At 37.0% G+C, this 18,319-nt stretch overlaps 1 protein-coding gene across 1 annotated transcript in view; it reads left to right on the top strand.

Moving 5' to 3' along the window:
- The window catches only part of ANK2 (ankyrin 2), a 297,680-nt gene that overhangs the window by 186,144 nt on the left and 93,217 nt on the right, over window positions 1-18,319 (top strand). The window contains exons 21-24 of the mRNA XM_036763028.1: window positions 3,388-3,486; window positions 4,612-4,710; window positions 15,397-15,469; window positions 16,642-16,695. Of these exons, the coding sequence (XP_036618923.1) occupies window positions 3,388-3,486; window positions 4,612-4,710; window positions 15,397-15,469; window positions 16,642-16,695 (325 nt within the window). The remainder of the gene's footprint in view (window positions 1-3,387; window positions 3,487-4,611; window positions 4,711-15,396; window positions 15,470-16,641; window positions 16,696-18,319) is intronic.

The raw sequence follows: 18,319 nt of genomic DNA, 5'->3' as shown, positions 1-18,319 counted from the left end.
TTAATAAATGTTTATTGATTAAGATGAACCCTCTGTAAAGGGAGGCTTGGGGAAGAGTTTTGTGCTCTACCCTTCAGCCTTCTAGTCAGGGAGGAAAAGCAGCTGAAGGCATGGAGGAATGTTGAAAGGCTGAAACAGTCCCGGGGTGATGAGATTCCTGGGGATGAGCATATTCGGAGTGAAATAATGAGGAAGCAGTCTGACCAGGTCCTTTTTGTCACCTCTAATCTACCTCTCACCTCACCCACAAACCACCATTTGACACAAAGCAACATGGACTAGGTCATCTCTGAAATCTCCTCTATCTCTACTGTTATGATTCTTTCAAATACAGTATGGAGTAGTGAACAGATGGATAGATTTAGACTCAAAGGATCTGGGTTCCAATTCCAACCCATCGGCTGCATGACCTTGGGCAAGTTACTTAACTGAGACTCTTCGCCTCTGTTTTCTCATCTGTAAAATGAGGAGGTTAAACTAGATGGTCTATAAGGTCCCATTTAGTTTTAAATCTTCTGATCTTTTAATTATTATTTTCCCCTTGCCCACTCTGTGCCCCTGAAGAGTAAAATACAGATTGTCTTAAAAATCCTAAGCTTTATAAGCTTAAAGATATCAGAGATATAGTTTAGAGATACCAGAATCTTTATATGCTATATATATATATGCCGTTGTATTATATTATATATAATGTTATGATATATAACATATATTCATGTATATTTATTTATATATTATATTATATTATATTATATTATATTATATTATATTATATTATATTATATTATATTATATTGAGGAGATTTCAGAGATGTTCTAGTCCATATTATATGCCCTTGTATTTTACATATGTATACATACATACACACACACGTATGTGTGTATATATATACATACATACATACATACATATATATATATATAAAATACAAGGGCATATAAGTAGAAGTACATATATATGTAGAGGAATAAAAATGTTTATGAGAGAAATGTATATGTAGAGGAATGCACATATGTGTGCATATATACCTATGTAGAGATATATAGATAAAAAGCAAACACATCTATGAAAGGTACCTGTATTTACTCGCACACATTCATTTCAATTCAGCAAACATTTTCCAGTCAATTCTGTGTGAAAAGCAGTAGGCATATGATACAGTAACAGCATGGTACCTTGCATACATTATACACTATAACACATTGTTATCCTTCCCTGCTCCCCTTCCCCACACCCCATCCTATGATAACTGTATGTCATTTGGCGCCTGCACCTCATCTCTTAACCGCAGTGCCAGTTCATGCCAAAGGGATACACAGAGAGGTAGGCACTAAAGCCAAATAGAGAAATTAGCAGCTCACTATCTAGACATGCAACATGTAATAATTAAGCACTTTACAATTATTTTCTCATTTGATTTTCACAACAATCCTGGGCAGTAGGTGCTGTTATTGTCACCACTTTACATATGAGGAAACTGAGGCAAACAGGGGTTAAGTGACTTGCCCAAGGTCATACAGCTAAGTGGGTGTCTGAGGCTGGATTTGAGCTCAAGTCTTCCTGATTCCAGGCTTGGTGCTCTGTGCACAATGGCACCGCCTAGCTGCATGTATATAGAAAGAATAAGAAGATGTGGATACAGGTAACAGTGACACAGAATATATTGGGTTAGGAGCATCATAGGATCATAGCTATAGGACTAGAAAGAACCTCAGAGGCTCCCCAGGTGGCACAGTGAATGGAGCACCACAGTTAAGAGTAAGGAAGCCCTGAGTTCAGATCATGACTTAGAATTGACTAGCTGTGTGACTCTGGGCAAGACGTTTAACCTCTCTGGTCTGAAATGTCTTCATCTCTAAAATGCCGGGGATGGACTCAGTGGAATGGTCCCTTCTAATTCTGTAACTATGGTCACATGATTCCTCGTTTTACAATTGAGAGGTCTCTAAGGCACAGAGAGATTAAGTGAGTTGCCTCAGAGGTGGGATTTGAACTCAGGTCTCTGACTACAGAGACAGTGCATTATAATGCATTGCTTTCCCAAGTGTGAGTTAGGATTAGGATTCTTTTTTAAATTTAATTTATATACATACATATACATATATGCATATATATATACACATATATATGTATATGTATATATATATATATATATATATATATATATATATATATATATATATATATATATATATATATATATATATATATATTGGAGGGGGAAGGCAGGGAAATTGGGATTAAGTGACTTGCCCAAGGTCACACAGCTAGTAAGTGTGTCAAGTGTCTGAGGCTGGATTTGAACTCAGGTCCTCCTGACTCCAGAGCAAGTGCTCTGCTCACTGTGCCACCTAGGTGCCCCTAGGATTAGGATTCTGATTATCATAGTCTTCATTCTCAGAATTTTAGGCCCAGAATGGGCAAAGCTAATAATCATTATAAGGGTATCTCTTATCGCTTCTGGCTTCCACCATCTTACATCTAATTTTTAGAAGCTTTCTGAAGAATCAACCACCCACCACACCAAGATTCGGATATCATTCAAATCAAGTGTAACATACAGTGACATGTGGACCTCTAAATTAACTGTTTCCCCTCAGGACCAGAATGTCTATGTAGCTGGATCAAAGCTGGTTTGGCTTCAAGGCCGTTCCATAAATACCAATCTTAACAAGAGAGCCACGTGAAGCTCATAGTCACAGGCATTCATCTTCCTGAAAGTTTAGTCTTCATGTTGCAAATAGCATTGCCTTGGAAAACCATTCCAAACTAAATACCTATCATTTCCTTACCACTTGAATGACTATTGTTTAACTAGATACTCTTAGCTTTTTTTTGACCAGTGCCTTTGAGATGAGATGCAGATTCATTGGCATTGAATATATGAATCTTTGGAACTAGACTCAAAATTTGTTATAAATCTTACGGCAATGATTAGAAAAGGCAATGAAAGCAGCTGGATGTCTGATGATCTGTGGCCTTCAGCTAACAATTTCTACTCTCCTTTATTTTTTCCCAGAGTGGAATGGGGGTATTTGGAAAGGGCAGGGTTAGAGGAATGAGGGAAGGAGGAAGCAACATAAGATTCTGCCTTTTTACCTTTGCCATTTGTAAGCTTCTGCTCATCCCTCTCTTCTCTGCTGACAATTGGGGGCAAATATTTAGAGACTGTGAATCTTACTCTTTAATAAGACAGTCTGTTCTACTTTATTTACTAGGCCATACGGTATGAGGGGGCTGTTGCTACTGAGAATTATGGATTGCTGAGTAGAAATAAAACATCCTTAATTGTTGCAGTGTAAAGAAGATTTTTTCAAAGTACAAAATGAATGCTAATACTCTTTTTTTTTGTCCCTTCTCTTCAAACTGGTGACCGTGACCACCAGAATGGCTACACGCCTCTGCATCAAGCCGCCCAACAAGGCCACACTCACATCATCAATGTACTTCTCCAGCATGGGGCCAAGCCAAATGCCATTACTGCTGTAAGTAGGAAAAAAAAAATTTGTCGATATCAGGAATTCTGAATCTGTGGTCTGTGAATTGGTTTTTGTTTGTTTCTTGTTGTTTTGTTTTGTTTGATAACTGCATTTTAATATAAATGGTTTCCTTCATATTCCAATGAAATTAAAAAAAGATCTTTTGAGAGAGGGTCTGTAGGCTTCAGCATACTGTCAAAGGGGTCCATGACACAAGGTTTAGGCATCTCTGCTCAGCATAGCTACTGTTCATCCTCCCTAGCCCATCCGGGTTGGTTCATACCATAGCTGAGTTTCGCTTCATCGTTATAAAGCAGACCAAATTCCCAGCAAAGCTGAGCTGCCAAAGAAAGCCTTTACTGAAGTCATACTTAGTGAGTTAAGTGGGAGTTTTTTTTGCCTGATGGAGAACAGTTTTGACTGACTCCATCATCTCCTCTCTGGAGAGTGAGCCTTTCACTTGGGTCGTATTGAATGTGCTTTGCTTACAGCTGGCTATCAGATGTGGGAACACATCTCTCTTCTGGTCTAACAACTTGAACTGCTTAAGGTCGCTCAGTTAAAGTTGCCATTTTAAGACAAAGTCCCATTGCTGGAGGAACCATTTAAAATGTAAATGAACCTATGCAATTAAGCTAGAATCCCTAGTGGTTCAGGCTGCATTCTTCGTTTTTGTTATTTGCATGGCGAGCTCTTGCACAGCTGTATCTAAGGATTTTACTCTATTCCCGGAGGCAACATCAGACCTACAACAGATGTGGTAATATCTAATGAAAAAGTTAGCTTCCCACTTGCTAAGTTTCTCTCCCTTAAATTTACCAGGCGTTCTTTTGGTCATGACACATTGTTTGTAAAAGATACTTGACAACTTCAGGGTTAAAGCATTAGAATACTTTTTTATTAGAAATAGCAGGCAGATGTAAGCATGTTGTGTTCCCATGGTGACTGGGACTATAGTCTAAAGAAGTTACAAAGACAGATTCAGATGTAATGGTAAAAACCAGTGATTTTCCTAAGCTGTGCCTTGTTTTGGATGGAAATGCTGGCTCATGCAGAGCTGCGGGTGATCTCATTGGCTCACATCACAGTCCTCCCTCTCACTTCTCCCTCTCTTTCTCTCTTTCTCTTCAGAATGGCAACACTGCCCTAGCAATTGCTAAACGTCTGGGATACATCTCTGTGGTCGATACGCTGAAGGTTGTAACTGAGGAGGTTACCACCACCACAACGGTGAGTACACACCAAATCACAGGGACTAGGAATTGGAAGTTTGACTTTTTTTTCTTTTTTTGCTTATAATTCTTGAGACCCTTTGGGGTTTGAACTTTTTCTTTTCTTTAGTAAATTTTTTACTAATTACACTTAGAGAAGCCACGTGGAAGTAATTGAGGCATAAACAAAATTCTGCACAAATAGTAACAGTTCGTAACTAATTTCTAGCCACACAAATGTGATGAAAACTATGCTTTTGCAACTGTGAGTGTGTGAGTGTGTGTTTTAATACTTAGTTTCTTGTTCTGCCTTTTATCCTCTGGTCCTTTTTCCCTTGTGCTCTTGCCGCACGACACCTACAGTTGGTAAAGTGGCATAGCCATATCACAGCAGGCTCCTTAGCAGGTATACTATGCCAGGTGCCAAAGAGATGAGGGGAATGTGGGGAGGGGCGTGAAGGTGAGAGGAAAGGCTTTCCTTAAAAAAAAAAAAAGCTAGCTTTGCTCATATGCATTTGATTGGGTTTGTTTTACTATTCATGAAAAACAAAATCTTCTTTCCTTCTCTTCATGTTGTCAAACATTATATTAGTTTAAATTAACTTTAAAGCCAATTTCATACATTTCACTGGGTGATAAGGTAGTCATCTCGGGACTCAGTATTTATTTCCTCTTTGATTATTTTGAATAAACCTGTTGTCTCTTGGGCAAAGAACAATGATTAACATTTGAATCCATTTAATTCAGGGCGAGTAGTTGACATTCTGGAGACAGACTGAAAGAGTAAAGGAGGGCATGGGAGAATGAGACTGTGTGTGTGTGTGTGTGTGTGTGTGTGTGTGTGTGTATGTAAAGTAATAGTTCAGTTGTAGCACAGCTGAAGGGAAAATGTCCTCCAAAGAAGGTCCTTCTGACCAAAAGTTGAAACGTTGTTAAGCTCATTTGTTTATTAACCCCCCCCCTTTTAACTTTGAAACTTAAGAACAATAATAGTTTAATTTATTTTTTTTTAACAATGCATTACAAAAGTTAGAACAGCCCTAAGATATTTAACGGCCCACTGGGACAGGAAAATCGTAAATCAAACTAAGAGAAAATTTCGAACAAGTTTCTAGTAAATGCCCTCAGCCAGGAGTGATGCATGCGGAGTTTTGGAACACTCGGTTCTTCTGAGAAATGTGAGGAAAAGGAAAGGAATTTTTGCTCTTACATCCTGACACGGAGTCCCTGTTGATATACATTGAGGAAGATGGAATCCAACTGGTTGACGTGTAATTTTAAGAAGAGTGGGTTATGATTTATTAATGAACTGCAAGATACAGGCTGAATTTAGATTGGAGAGGATAGCACAGTTTGTTTCCCAACAAGAAGCTTTAGTATCTTTGGCAAATGCACTGCAGTATTTTTAAAAGGGGGAAAACTGAAATTTTGCCTATTTAAGAATGGCCTTTTAAAAAAGGTCCGGTTTTAATTCTCTTTTTCAGATAATAGTATGCCTAAAAAACATAATAGGAAAAATGGATTTTTGCATCTAGTATGACAGATGCTTGGTCAAATAACACTGAGTCACAGTGACTTATTCTTTCCTCTTCCTAGGAAATCCTTTCACTAAATTTCTGGATACATACAGCACTTTAGCTGGAATTTCAGAAATAATGCATCAAAATTTTTAAAAGTCTTTACTGACAAGACTTCCAATTTCACAAGCTAATCTTTAGCTGCTATGTTGTTACCTGTCACAAAGTAATAATTTAGTAAATACTTGTTGGTAAATAATTTATTTGAATGTATGAATGACTTTAGCCAGACACATCACAGTAGTTCACTGGGAAGCAAAGATTACATATGTGTAGGTTAAGGGAGTCACCACTAGATGGAGGGTTTAGAGTCTTTTAGTTGGGGGCATAGCGGGGAAGGAAGTAGAGGGTGGAGCTGTCCAATATCTACCACTTTTTCAGTGAGCCTCTTGTTTTCTGAGAAAACAAGCCATTACTCTCATGTAACTGTATCACTTACACAACTTGCTCCCAAGAGATATTAGAAAGAAGATATCAGTTGCAGTATATTATTTAAAAAAAATATATGAAACTATGCTTAAAATTGTATCAAGTAGCATTCTAAACAAGTTGTCTTGTAGTCTCCCAGAGAGAAATATGGTTCCACTTACATTACAACTGCTCTTAATCAAGTCTTTACTTGTCTTCTCTGCCCTGCATGTCTCTCTCTGCTTCTGGGGAAGTATCACTTCTTGCATGAAAGTTGGGGACATGATGGGTGGTGTGGAAAAGGGAATAAACATTTGTACAGCACCTACTATATACTAGGAACTAGGATAAGCACTTTTTACAAATATTTGATCCTCACAAGCCTGTAAGTTAAGCGCTGTTATTACCCCATTCTACAGTTGAATATACTGAGGTAAACTGAGGTTAAGTGATTTGCCCAGGGATACATAGCTAAGAAGTAGCTGAGATTGGATTTGAACTCAAGTCTTCCTGACTCCAGGTCCAGTGCTTTATCCACTGAGCCCACCTAGCCAGGTGTGGGCTGAATTGAAAGTCATTTTTCCCCATTAAACAACCGGGTACTCAAGTTTATCAAAATGGGCTGTTCCTACCTGTTACACTTGTTTTTTTTTTCCTTTCTGCCTCTCTCAATGTCTAATCAAACTATAGTTGGAAACAGAATGGCAAGGCATGAAGGGATATCACCATTATTAACTTTCCTTATTCCCATGACTTTTCTTATTCTGGAAGAGATAGGAAACAGGGAATGGAAGTATGGGCTTCCCCTCTATCACTGGGTTCATCTCTTTGCTTTCCCCTCATCTCTCTGCGTATGACTGTCTCCCCTCAGGAGGAAATTTAACTACTTTTCACTGATTCTGCTGGAGTTTGTCAGTATACTACCTAAAGTCAAACTGACTTTGTACTGAAAGTGATGAGAATACAAACTTATCACTCTCAAGTTTACAAAGTACATTCCCCAGCAGCAGTCCTCTTAGTAGTGTAGGGTTTGGGGTTGCTTTTTTTAAATGGTGTGTGTGTGTGTGTGTGTGTACTTGCACATACTTGTGTAAGCGCATGCATTTGTGTGCAATTTTATTGATGCCTGCTCTGCAGTTTTTAATCTATAGCTTAAGCTAGGCACTTTGAGATTAAATGACTTGCCTGTCAGAGGTAGACTTGAACCCAAGGTCTTTCTGGGTCTCCTGACTCTGTGGGAAGCTCTTTATTATGCCACATTAACTCTTAATGTAATAGTACACTTGTTCTGTCCCTCACCCCCAGTGGTCCCCTCATTCCCCACATAACTCTGGTATTCCTTACTACTTCTCAGGTTTATTTTGCTAGCTTAGATCATCAAGCATCTTAACCAAAAATTGAGCACCACCCACTATCATTTCTACATCAGAATATCCAAGGGGCAAATGAAAGTTAACACACACACACCCGCAAATCTAATTAAGATAGAATGTGTTATTATTTAGTCATTTCAATAGTGTCTTACACTTCATGACCCTATTTGGGGTTTTCTTGGTAAAGATACTAATAAAGTGGCTTGCCATTTCCTTATCCAGATCATTTTACAGATGAGGAAACTGATGTAAACAGGGTTAAGTAACTTGCCCAGGGTCACACAGCTAGTAAGTGTCTGCAGCCAGATTTGAGCTCTGGTCTTCTTTACTTCGGGTCTGGCACTCCATCCACTGAGTTACCTCGCTGCCTTAGAGAAGTGATTCAGGTTACACTCTATACATACACACACACAATATTTATGTCATTACCTATGCTTCTAGCAGAGTGATAATCAAATTATCCTTTAATCTCGGCACTTCCCAATCACGGTGGGACAAGACCACAGTCAGTTCAGGCTCATGGCCCCGGTGGAGGGTTCGTAGTTTAAGTCTAACTCTTGAGGTTCTTCTCTTCCCATTTCAGGGAGGCTGGTAGGATAGCTCCAGGCATGATAACTGTAAAGCACTTAGCACAATGCCTGGCACATTGTAAGCACTTTATAAATGTTGACCATGATGCTGGAGCCCATGACGGTCATACAGATGCTATAGTAAAATTGCATCATCGCTTCACTATTGTTTTAGAATTCATGATTAATCAGACAAGGGCAAAGATGGAGTTTTGTATTATTTATTTTTAAAGTATTTTTCCAAGCAAATTAGTAAACAAGATTTTTAAGGAAAATATTTGAACTAAAACACTGAATTTTCTAAGTGCTCTAAAAGCAACTCTTTATGAATAAGTATTGTCTCCATTTTATAATTGAGGAAAATGAGGCAGAGGTGAAGTGATTTGCCCAAGCGTCACACAGCTACTCCATGTCTGAGGACAAATTTGACCTCAGGTTTTCCTGACTCCAGGTCCAATGTTCTATGCACCATAGTGCCACCTAGTGGCTCACCTGTTAGGTTGCTATAGTAATGTACGAGAGAGGTAGTTAATGTGTTGGCAGTATACATAAGAGATATCACATGGTGTTTTCAGGTTAGCAAAGCCCTTTACACAAGTTATCTTACTTTGTCCTCACAACAACCCTGTGAGGTCATTATTATTATATCCACTTTACAGATGAGGAAATTCAAGTTAAGCGACTTGCCCCGGGTCAAAGAGCTAGTAATGTCTGAGGCCGAATTTGAACTCAGGTCTCCCCAACTCCAGGTTCAGCAGTTTATCCACTTTGCCACTTAATTGCTCCCAATTATATTCCATTATGGAGTAAAAAAAGTGAATCTAAGGCTTTTGATTATGAATGACTATAGGAGAATGTTGAAAGAATGCCCACCCACTCCTTTGGCTATTCCTGCTTTTCTGGGCTATCTCTCTTGTTTCTCAACCAGATCAACGAACTACCATGATCCATCATCAGAGTTCTTCCAGGACCCTTCACAGCTTGGGCTTCAAGCCCTCAAGAATACAGGGTCAACTTTAAGCCATAATGATGCATTTTAATAGGGCTATATAGTACATGGATGACTGGATCATTTGCTATTGAATTTATACAGTCTCAGCCCTGGGTTCACAAAGGCCATGATGGTAGAGCATAAGTTAATGCTGGTCCTACCAAGCAGGAGAGGCATCAAGGCCAGGCCTAGTGGTGGATGGTATGTCCATTCTTCAAGGCTCAGCTTAGCCCAGTTTAGAAAGACTTATCAACAGATTGATCACAGCATAGTGAATTTTTTTTAACCAAAGATTTTTTTCTTTCATAATTGGCAATTCATGCTTCTCTCCCATTAGAATGTGAGCTTCTTGAGGGCAGGGTCTGTGCTTTTGCCTTGGTATCTCCAGTGCTTAAGCCAGTGCCTGGTATATAGTAGGCGTTTCATAAATACTTGGGCAGAGGGAATATCTACCAATGAAAAAACAAGTCGTTGAAACATTTAAGCAAATGGTAACAAAGCACAATGGACCCTGTGGCTGTTCAATGTGTACTTTAAAACCCAACTGATGACTACTATTTTGATAGATCACTCTAAATTGATGACAACTTGGAATTATTTAAAGAAATTAATTTTAAGGCTTTTCAAAAAGAAATGAGAAATGGAATGAAATAGTGGATATGGAGCTGGCCTTGGAGCCAAGGAAACCCATGTTCAGGTCCCAAATTTAATACCTACCAGCTGTGTGACCCTGGAAAAATCATTAAACTTTACTTGGCTCTAGGTCTCTCTCTAAGGCTTTGAGTCATAAAGAAGGTATAAATATACATTGGAAGAGGGTGTTTCCTCATCCGGGAGGTACCTGTACCGATGGAAGCACACAGCCAGGCACTAGCTACTACTTTTGAAAAGATGTAAAAGATGTTTTTAAAAGGCAATATGGCAGTTTACAAGAACCACCTCAATATTCTTCAGCTATCCCACCCTCCTAGGGCTAAAACTTAAGGATAACTTAAGGATATTATTGAAGGGAAAAAAGAACTTATCTGTATGAAAATATTTATAGAACTATTGATAATATTATTGACACTAGTATTATGTAGCGTTATTGATAATAGCAAGATACGCAAAGCAACTAAGCTGTCCATCTTGGGGATGTTTGAAAAAACTGTTTTATAAAGCCAATGAAATATTATTGCAACCTCAGAAATGATAAATATGAAGGATGTTAAAAGGCAATGATAAATGGACTGCTGTAGTGGGGAGGAAAACACTGAAAAGTAGTACATTTTAACTCGTTTAATTATTGCAGCAAAATTTGAAAAAAATATGTAGAACAAAATGCGTTCAGATGAGAAATAGATTATTTTGTTATTTTCTTCATGTCAATATTTGCATTTTAAAGCAAGCTAAATGGAGTTTGGGTTTTGTGTATAGTCACCTCTAAGTTACTAAGTTTTAGGTAAATAATTAATTGTTTAATATGCAGGATTTCCAAATTAGGTTAATAAAGTTGCAGCAGATTTTAGGAGGACAGTTGGCATCACAGGAGGGCTGTTATCACAAATCCATTGGAGTATAATTAGTTTATCAATTGCTTATCAAACAAGAGTATCCAATTAGGTCATATTTGCAAAGTGTACACATGTAGTGCCTGACACATAGTAGCACTTGATAAATGCTTCTTCCCTTCCTCCTCCCCATCTTGACGCCATCTGTACGACAGTCAAACTCTGCTACTCACTCTTCTCCCATCTTGTATTACTTTCTCCTGCCTTTGTGTACACCTTGTTTCTGGAACATTCTCTCCCAGTTATCTCTGCCATATCACTGCATCTCCATCTGAATTAGGGTTATTTCTTCACATTCCTAGGAGTTTTCCTCAATACCAAAAGATCTTATCAAGGTAACCTACTCATTTTATTACTACATTTGGTGACAAATGCCCCTCCCTGTGAGTGATCCTGTGGTAAATCATCATTCTAGCAGGGAAGAAAAGAAAGTGAGCCCACACACAAAACTTGGGGATCCAATCAAGATTTATTCTCTATAGTTGACTGAGGCCTCAGAGGGCTAAAAATGGGGTGACAGGGAAAGAGTGTGCTACCAATCTCCAGGTCTGTTTGCAGTGTAATTATCACGGAAGGAAGACAGAAAATGCAAAGATGTATGCAGAAGTCATCCCATCTCTCACTTTGCTAGTCATTTTTTTCTTCCTTCTCAAGGAATCTAAGGCAGAGATACTCTATTCCTCTGCTTTAAGGTCTGTGCTTTGAGATCTTTGACCATCATAATTGATTGAGGGGTGTCAAAGAGGACAGGTAATCTAACATTCCCTTGGCTAATTTTGGGCTTCTCAAAGAGTAGGAGCCTGTCCTTGGTGAGTTTGGCTGGACCCTGGAAATATTTCCAGAATCCAGGATCTCATCCCTCCATAGTGGTGTCCATTATCTCATAACAAAATAAAGAACAAAGATGTCATAATTTGTTCACAACCTGAATTTCTAATATAATTCTTAATTCTCCTGAGCCTTTAGAGAATACTATAAAGGCAATAAACCACCAGATAGCTAATGAAAGCTCTTTGTTCAGAGCCCTTTGTGTGTTGGATTGTCTTGCATTTCTCAATTGGGTCAGCAGGCAATTAGCAGAAGACTAATGTGGGTTCTAATGCATCATCAAAATCCTACTCATGATTCAAAGCCTCATTAAAATATTACTACCTCTAAGGTTGCCCCAATGAAAGAAGTGACTACATCCTGGGCTCCCATGTACTTTGTGAACATTGCTTCCACCTATGAATATTATCACATCCTATATAGTTATTTGTACAGATGTCTTATTTAAATCCCCTACTAGTCTATGAGTTCCTTGATAACCCAGAACACATCTTGTTCATCTCCACGTCCCCTACAGAACCTAGCCCAGTGCCTTGGATACTTTGGCATTAAATTGGCCTAGAACCTTACTCATCCATTTATTATAAGTATAAGAGTAATAATAATGAGTTATTTAATTTAGATAATTCATTTCTAAGATATGCTTAAACTTGCTCAAATTAATAATCGTCTGGAAAACAAGTTCTCAATTATGCTTTTCGAAGAGATTATTTCATTTGTTTCCTCAGTTAAAACCAAAAAAGAAAAAAATCTGGACCTGCATTCATAGCACCTTGTTTTGCAAGTATTGAAGCCTCTTGGTGAAGAACTCTGATAATTACTTATTTTGCCAGTATGCTCTGATATTAAATTTAATTCTAATTTTGTAATTTTCTTATATTTAATTAATTAGACTATTTTTACTTAATTGTTAAGTTTTCCCATGAATGGACAAAGATGAACAAGCCATGGTACTTGTCCTCAAGGGGCTTATAATAGTCTGATTATAGATTCATGAATATTCAGTGTGGTAACTCTTTCTACTAATCTAAATCAAAACTCATATATAATTTGAATAGATAAACTTTAGAGAGTTACCTGAGTCTCATAGAGGTTAAGTTGACTGGCCCATGGTCACAGAGGTGGTATTAGAGGGGCAGAAATCTATAAATTAATAGAGGAGTTATATAAAATTTGTATACAGGTACATAAATAAAACATATATAATATATAGGACAGAGCATGATTGTTGTTATCAGAACTCCACAGATTACCAGGAAGGGTGACTCTGCTATATTTGCTTTTGCAATGAATTATTTAAAATATTGATAAAATAGAAACATAATAGCACAAAAGTCTAATAACTCTTTTGACACAAGATATTTTGAATATTTTCCAGAAGTTTATCATTTGTGACAAGTCAAAGAGATATACTAAGCTTTTTAATGAGGTAACTGTATTTGAGTGTTCTATCAACCTCTTTCCTCCCCACCACAGGGTCAACCATAAAGAGTGGAGGGTTTGTGGTTTCTGGGAATAGCAGAGGAAGTAGGATTTGAGAAGACATGAATGCTCCCACACAGCCTTCTGGTCTAAAAATATCTGTCCTCCAAAGAAATATTGACCACTGGTTCTGACATCTTTCATTCTTTATACCAGAAATATGATGTAGAATTTGCTTCATTTAATAGCTCTTTTACATTTTGGGGTATGGTTTTTTCAGTGCATTACAGTTGTTTACATCTGTGAAAACTTTCCCAGCCAGTGCCACTTCAGTCATTGTGTTGTCCTGAAACGGAAATTGCCAGTTAAGAGGCTTCTCAAATAGGAGCCATTACTGTCTCCATTTTCAATTCTGATTTGAATAAATTTTGAAAAGTACTAATTTAATTTCTGGTTCCCAACTGTATGGATGTTAAATAGACTGAATTCATCACCAATGATTTTTCAGTCAATATTTCTATGTACTATTGAATACATGAAAGCATTTCAATTCCTGATCTCTGATTTTGTCCATATTAGGAACTCCCAGTGAGCAAGTCCTTCTCTCCATGCAGATCAGCCTTTGCTCTGAAATTTACAGTCTTAGAGAGTTTTTAGAGGACTGTTTGGCTAAGAAATTTGTCCATGATCAAAGAGTCAGTATATGTAAAGGCCACTAGGTAGCACAGTGGATGGAGCACATGGGCTGGAGTCAGGAAGATCTGAATTTAAATCTGAGCTCAGATGCTGTATGGTCCTGGTCAAGTCACTTCAGTTTCCTCATCTGTAAAGTGGCAATCACAATTGTACCTACCTCCCAGATGTTGTTGTGAGAATCAGATGAGGTGCTATTTGTAGAGAACTTAGAACAGTTCACGGCACATAATAGGTGCCAATGTAAATGCTTATTCCCTCCTTCCCTTCACTCTATGCCAGCAATGGAAGTTGGGGCCATCTCTTCCTGGCTCTAAATCCTGCTTTTTGTATGCCACACTGTATATTATTGAATATTAAGTATGGTAATAGCTTGAAAAACCAGGACAATTTTGTGGTGTGGACAGAACAAGGAACAGGAAAGGGAAATGAGGATTGGAGAAATAAGAAATAAGCTGTGACATAGACATCGTTATGACTTGTATTTTCCCTATTGGTCCTCAGTTGTGTATTTTCATATATACACATTTTGCAAAGGGTGTTTAAAATGTTGTTAAGAGCTGTGGTTTATTAAACTTTGGCTCATCACAGACTGTAATAGAAAACATGAAAACAAGCTTTCTATTTACACATTCATTAAGAAAAACCCAAGTACCAAATATAAGAACTCAAGTTGGGGGATTTGGGAACCATGGCATAAATTCATAACAGGACAGGGAGTATCATAACAGAACCTTAGAGAAGAGAAACACTTTGAAAGATTGATGCATTTCTGTTGATCTCCTAATCCCCAAAAAGATGCATCATATTCTTTGCCAAAATACCTACATCTTTTTTTAGTTTAGAGATTTCACATTGCTCCTACCTTTATTTCCAAGGGTTTGGCAGTTTTTAATAAATTCCATATGTTCCTTGCAACTCTATAAAAACTCTTCTGTAGACATTACCTAATTCACTTTAAACTGTCCTAAAACATCAGTTGCATTTCTGTGTGCTATCTACGAATATTTGTGCTAAAGGATGTTCTTAAAAATGCGAACCCAGGGAAAGATAGCTTTCTTTCTCTATAAAGTTTCACTGGGAGAGATCATCTTTTTTGAACAGGAGAGATGATCTTTTTTGAACAAGAAAGATTTTATGGAAGAGAATTAATTCTTAAAAATGCAAATGGAGAAAAGATGGAATGATTCAGTGGTTGTTGGACCATAGCTATGGAAGATAGATCTCCATGTTTGTCTGTTTGAAGGTCCTTTACAAAAACAAAAGTTGAGTATTCATGATTCTGTCTTTGCAGACTGTTACTGAGAAACACAAGCTAAATGTACCTGAGACAATGACCGAGGTCCTTGATGTTTCTGATGAAGAAGGTGAGTATCTCATTAACTTTCTTTTAAAATGTTGTTCATTTCACATAGCATTGATACACAATAAACATTTTTGTGGTAAATAATTGGTGCAGGGATTGTGATTGTCAGAATCTTTTAACACCCCATTCTGGCTTTTGAAAAAGTTGGTTTTATTTTTTAAAATATGTTTATTTTTACTACATAGAGAGAAATGTTCTAAGCAAAAACATTCTGAACATTTAATTTTCACCCTAACTTGTCTTTACTATTTTTTCTAATTCCAAGACAGCAGAGGAAAATAGAAAAATAGAGATCAAATGAAAGTCACATTAAAATACCATAGTAACTTAATAAGGATTTGTCTTTTGTCTTGAAATCTGCTTATATTCTGAGGTACACTTAAATGTTTAGGACTCAAGAGATATCATTTGTATCAAAGGAATAATCTTAAATACATTTAAGGCCAAAAGGCAAATATGCAGTTGTCCAATAAAAATCATTGATTCATGAGTCCAAACTTTAACTTGATCATGAGTCAATGATAGTTGGGAATAATTTCAAAATCAAGTCCTTTTGAGGAAGAGAAAACATTACTACTAGTATTTGTCAGAAAATCGTAACCAAATAATATTTGGGGGTAATTAAAGAAGGTAGAAATTTTTATAAAGGAATGGTTAGTTGATCTCTAATTTTAAAACAGCATAACTTTGTATATGTAAGGAAAATATAGAGATTTGAAATGTTATATCTGAAAAGGAAATCACTGGGTCCTTCTTTCTGTTACTTTTATAAAGAGACATCAGCATTTTTTTCCCTTAATATAGGGTTTCTGGCATTCGGATAATAAAAATTTGAGAGCTGACTAACATGCCTTATATTTAATTCACATTCCATTTTGAATTTTTTTTTATTTGGATGCATTTAGTAAGTATTAATTGGATCAGGCTTTTGCCAAGAACACCAACCCATGGACCCACAAACTATTGACACTGTGTATAGTCAAGAACAGATGAAATTGAGTCATCAAGTAATCAGTTAAGATTTGTTGTTACAGAACCATGTACATATTGCTTAGCAATCAATCCCTATTAATTTGTCAGCAACAGAAAAAAGAGCTATAAAAAGGAGTTTGGTGTGTAGGATTTTATTTTGTCATTTGGCACCATCTTTATTTTTACTTGTATGTTACATAGCCTTAAAACAGTCTGGCGGCCACTTTTCTGATGGAGAAGCGCTTAGTGATTCAGGTACTATTAGATGAAATTCTTGGAGTGAAATTCTTGAAGTTTCCTTGGTTTTTCCTTTCTTTTCCTTCTTTTTTGTTGCTTAAAGCAACTTGCGTAATGTTTAAATCTGAGTGGCTAACACTAATCTGTTTATTCTGAAATGCATGTGGTTGTAGAAGTTGTGTGTCTGATTGTGTGAATTTCTGGTCTTAGAGGATGGAAGCCACAATCACTCTGATCTTTTTCATGTGGCTAATCATCCTGAGAACTCTGGGTTTCCATGTTGCGTTTCCCTGTCACTGAGACCAAAAAAAAAAGACTTCTCATTTTAGCATATACAGATACATTAGATGATGTGGGACTTTTCCAGTTGGTGTGATTTCTTTGGGGAGACTGAAACCAGACTGTCTCCAGAAGAGGACTGAGTAGGTACCTGCATTCACCAGGAAGGTGGTCAAAAAATATTTACTAATTATATTCAGAAAGGAGCTGGAAAGTGAGCACCTTCTCTCTATGTTACTATCCAGAATAACTTATATATTTTCAAAAAAATAAAATAGAGAAAAGGAAGAGATATATGTCAGAAATATTGGAGAGGCATAATTGAAAGGAATTGGCCAGTAATTGGAAGGCTAAGTGGCATACTGGGTAGAGTGCTGGATTTGGAGTCAAAAAGATCTGAGTTTAAATCTTACCTCTGACCTTTATTAGATGTATTACTCTGAGCACATCACTTAACTCTTCTCAGCCTCAATTTTCTCAGGTCTAAAATGAGAGAATCGAACCCAATGGCCTCCCAGGGCCTTTACAGGGCTATGAATCTATGAGTCAGTGATTAAATGTCGGGCCTGAGAGATGCAAGGGACGAAGATGACATTAAGGTTTTGAGCTGGATTACTGGGAGGATAGTAAGCTCATTTAGAGAAAATAGAGGGGAAAGCCTGGTTTTTGGAGTGATGTTAAATTTAACATGTATTTTTTAATTCCTTGCCGGACCAAACAAGTAGAGAAGTCCAGAGGGTAATTCAGATATGGGCCTGGAGCTATTGGGAAAAACTCAAGATGATAATTTAAAAATTGATAATAGGTTCTTGCCAAACAACTCAAATATATAGAAGAGATTTACTTTGAGAATAAACTCTTTCATGCAGAAAATTGTAATCATTAGTATAAAAACCAGTTAAAACAGTTCTCTCACTCCCTTATTCTAATGCTTTAAACACAACAGTTGTATGTTATGGCTTTATCATATACTAAAGGTCATTGAATTAATAATGATATGAAATATTTCACAATTATACATACTAGGAATACCTATTTTTGCTTTTCAATCCTCTCCCCCCCAGAATTTGAGGTATGTCCATTGAGTTTTTCCTTCTTGTTTTGTAGGCGTTCTAACTTTATGGCTAAGCAAAGGGTATATCATATTTTAATCAAGTATAACTCATTCTTCATTATTACTACATTTATCAATTTTCAAGCATAATTAATGAGAATAATGTTATCTAAAAGCTAATTAGGTATATCTTCATTTGTCGCCCCAGGAAAAAACACTTTAATAAAATTTCCCCTTTTTTTTTAGAAAATGATGTAAAAATACATGTTAAGATATCTAGAGAATTTAAAAATATCTTATTATTAGCAA

The sequence above is a fragment of the Trichosurus vulpecula genome, chromosome 6, assembly GCF_011100635.1.
Source record: "Trichosurus vulpecula isolate mTriVul1 chromosome 6, mTriVul1.pri, whole genome shotgun sequence".
NCBI lineage: Eukaryota > Metazoa > Chordata > Mammalia > Diprotodontia > Phalangeridae > Trichosurus > Trichosurus vulpecula.
Note: the sequence above shows the minus strand (reverse complement) of the source record. Positions and strands in the feature narration are given on the sequence as shown.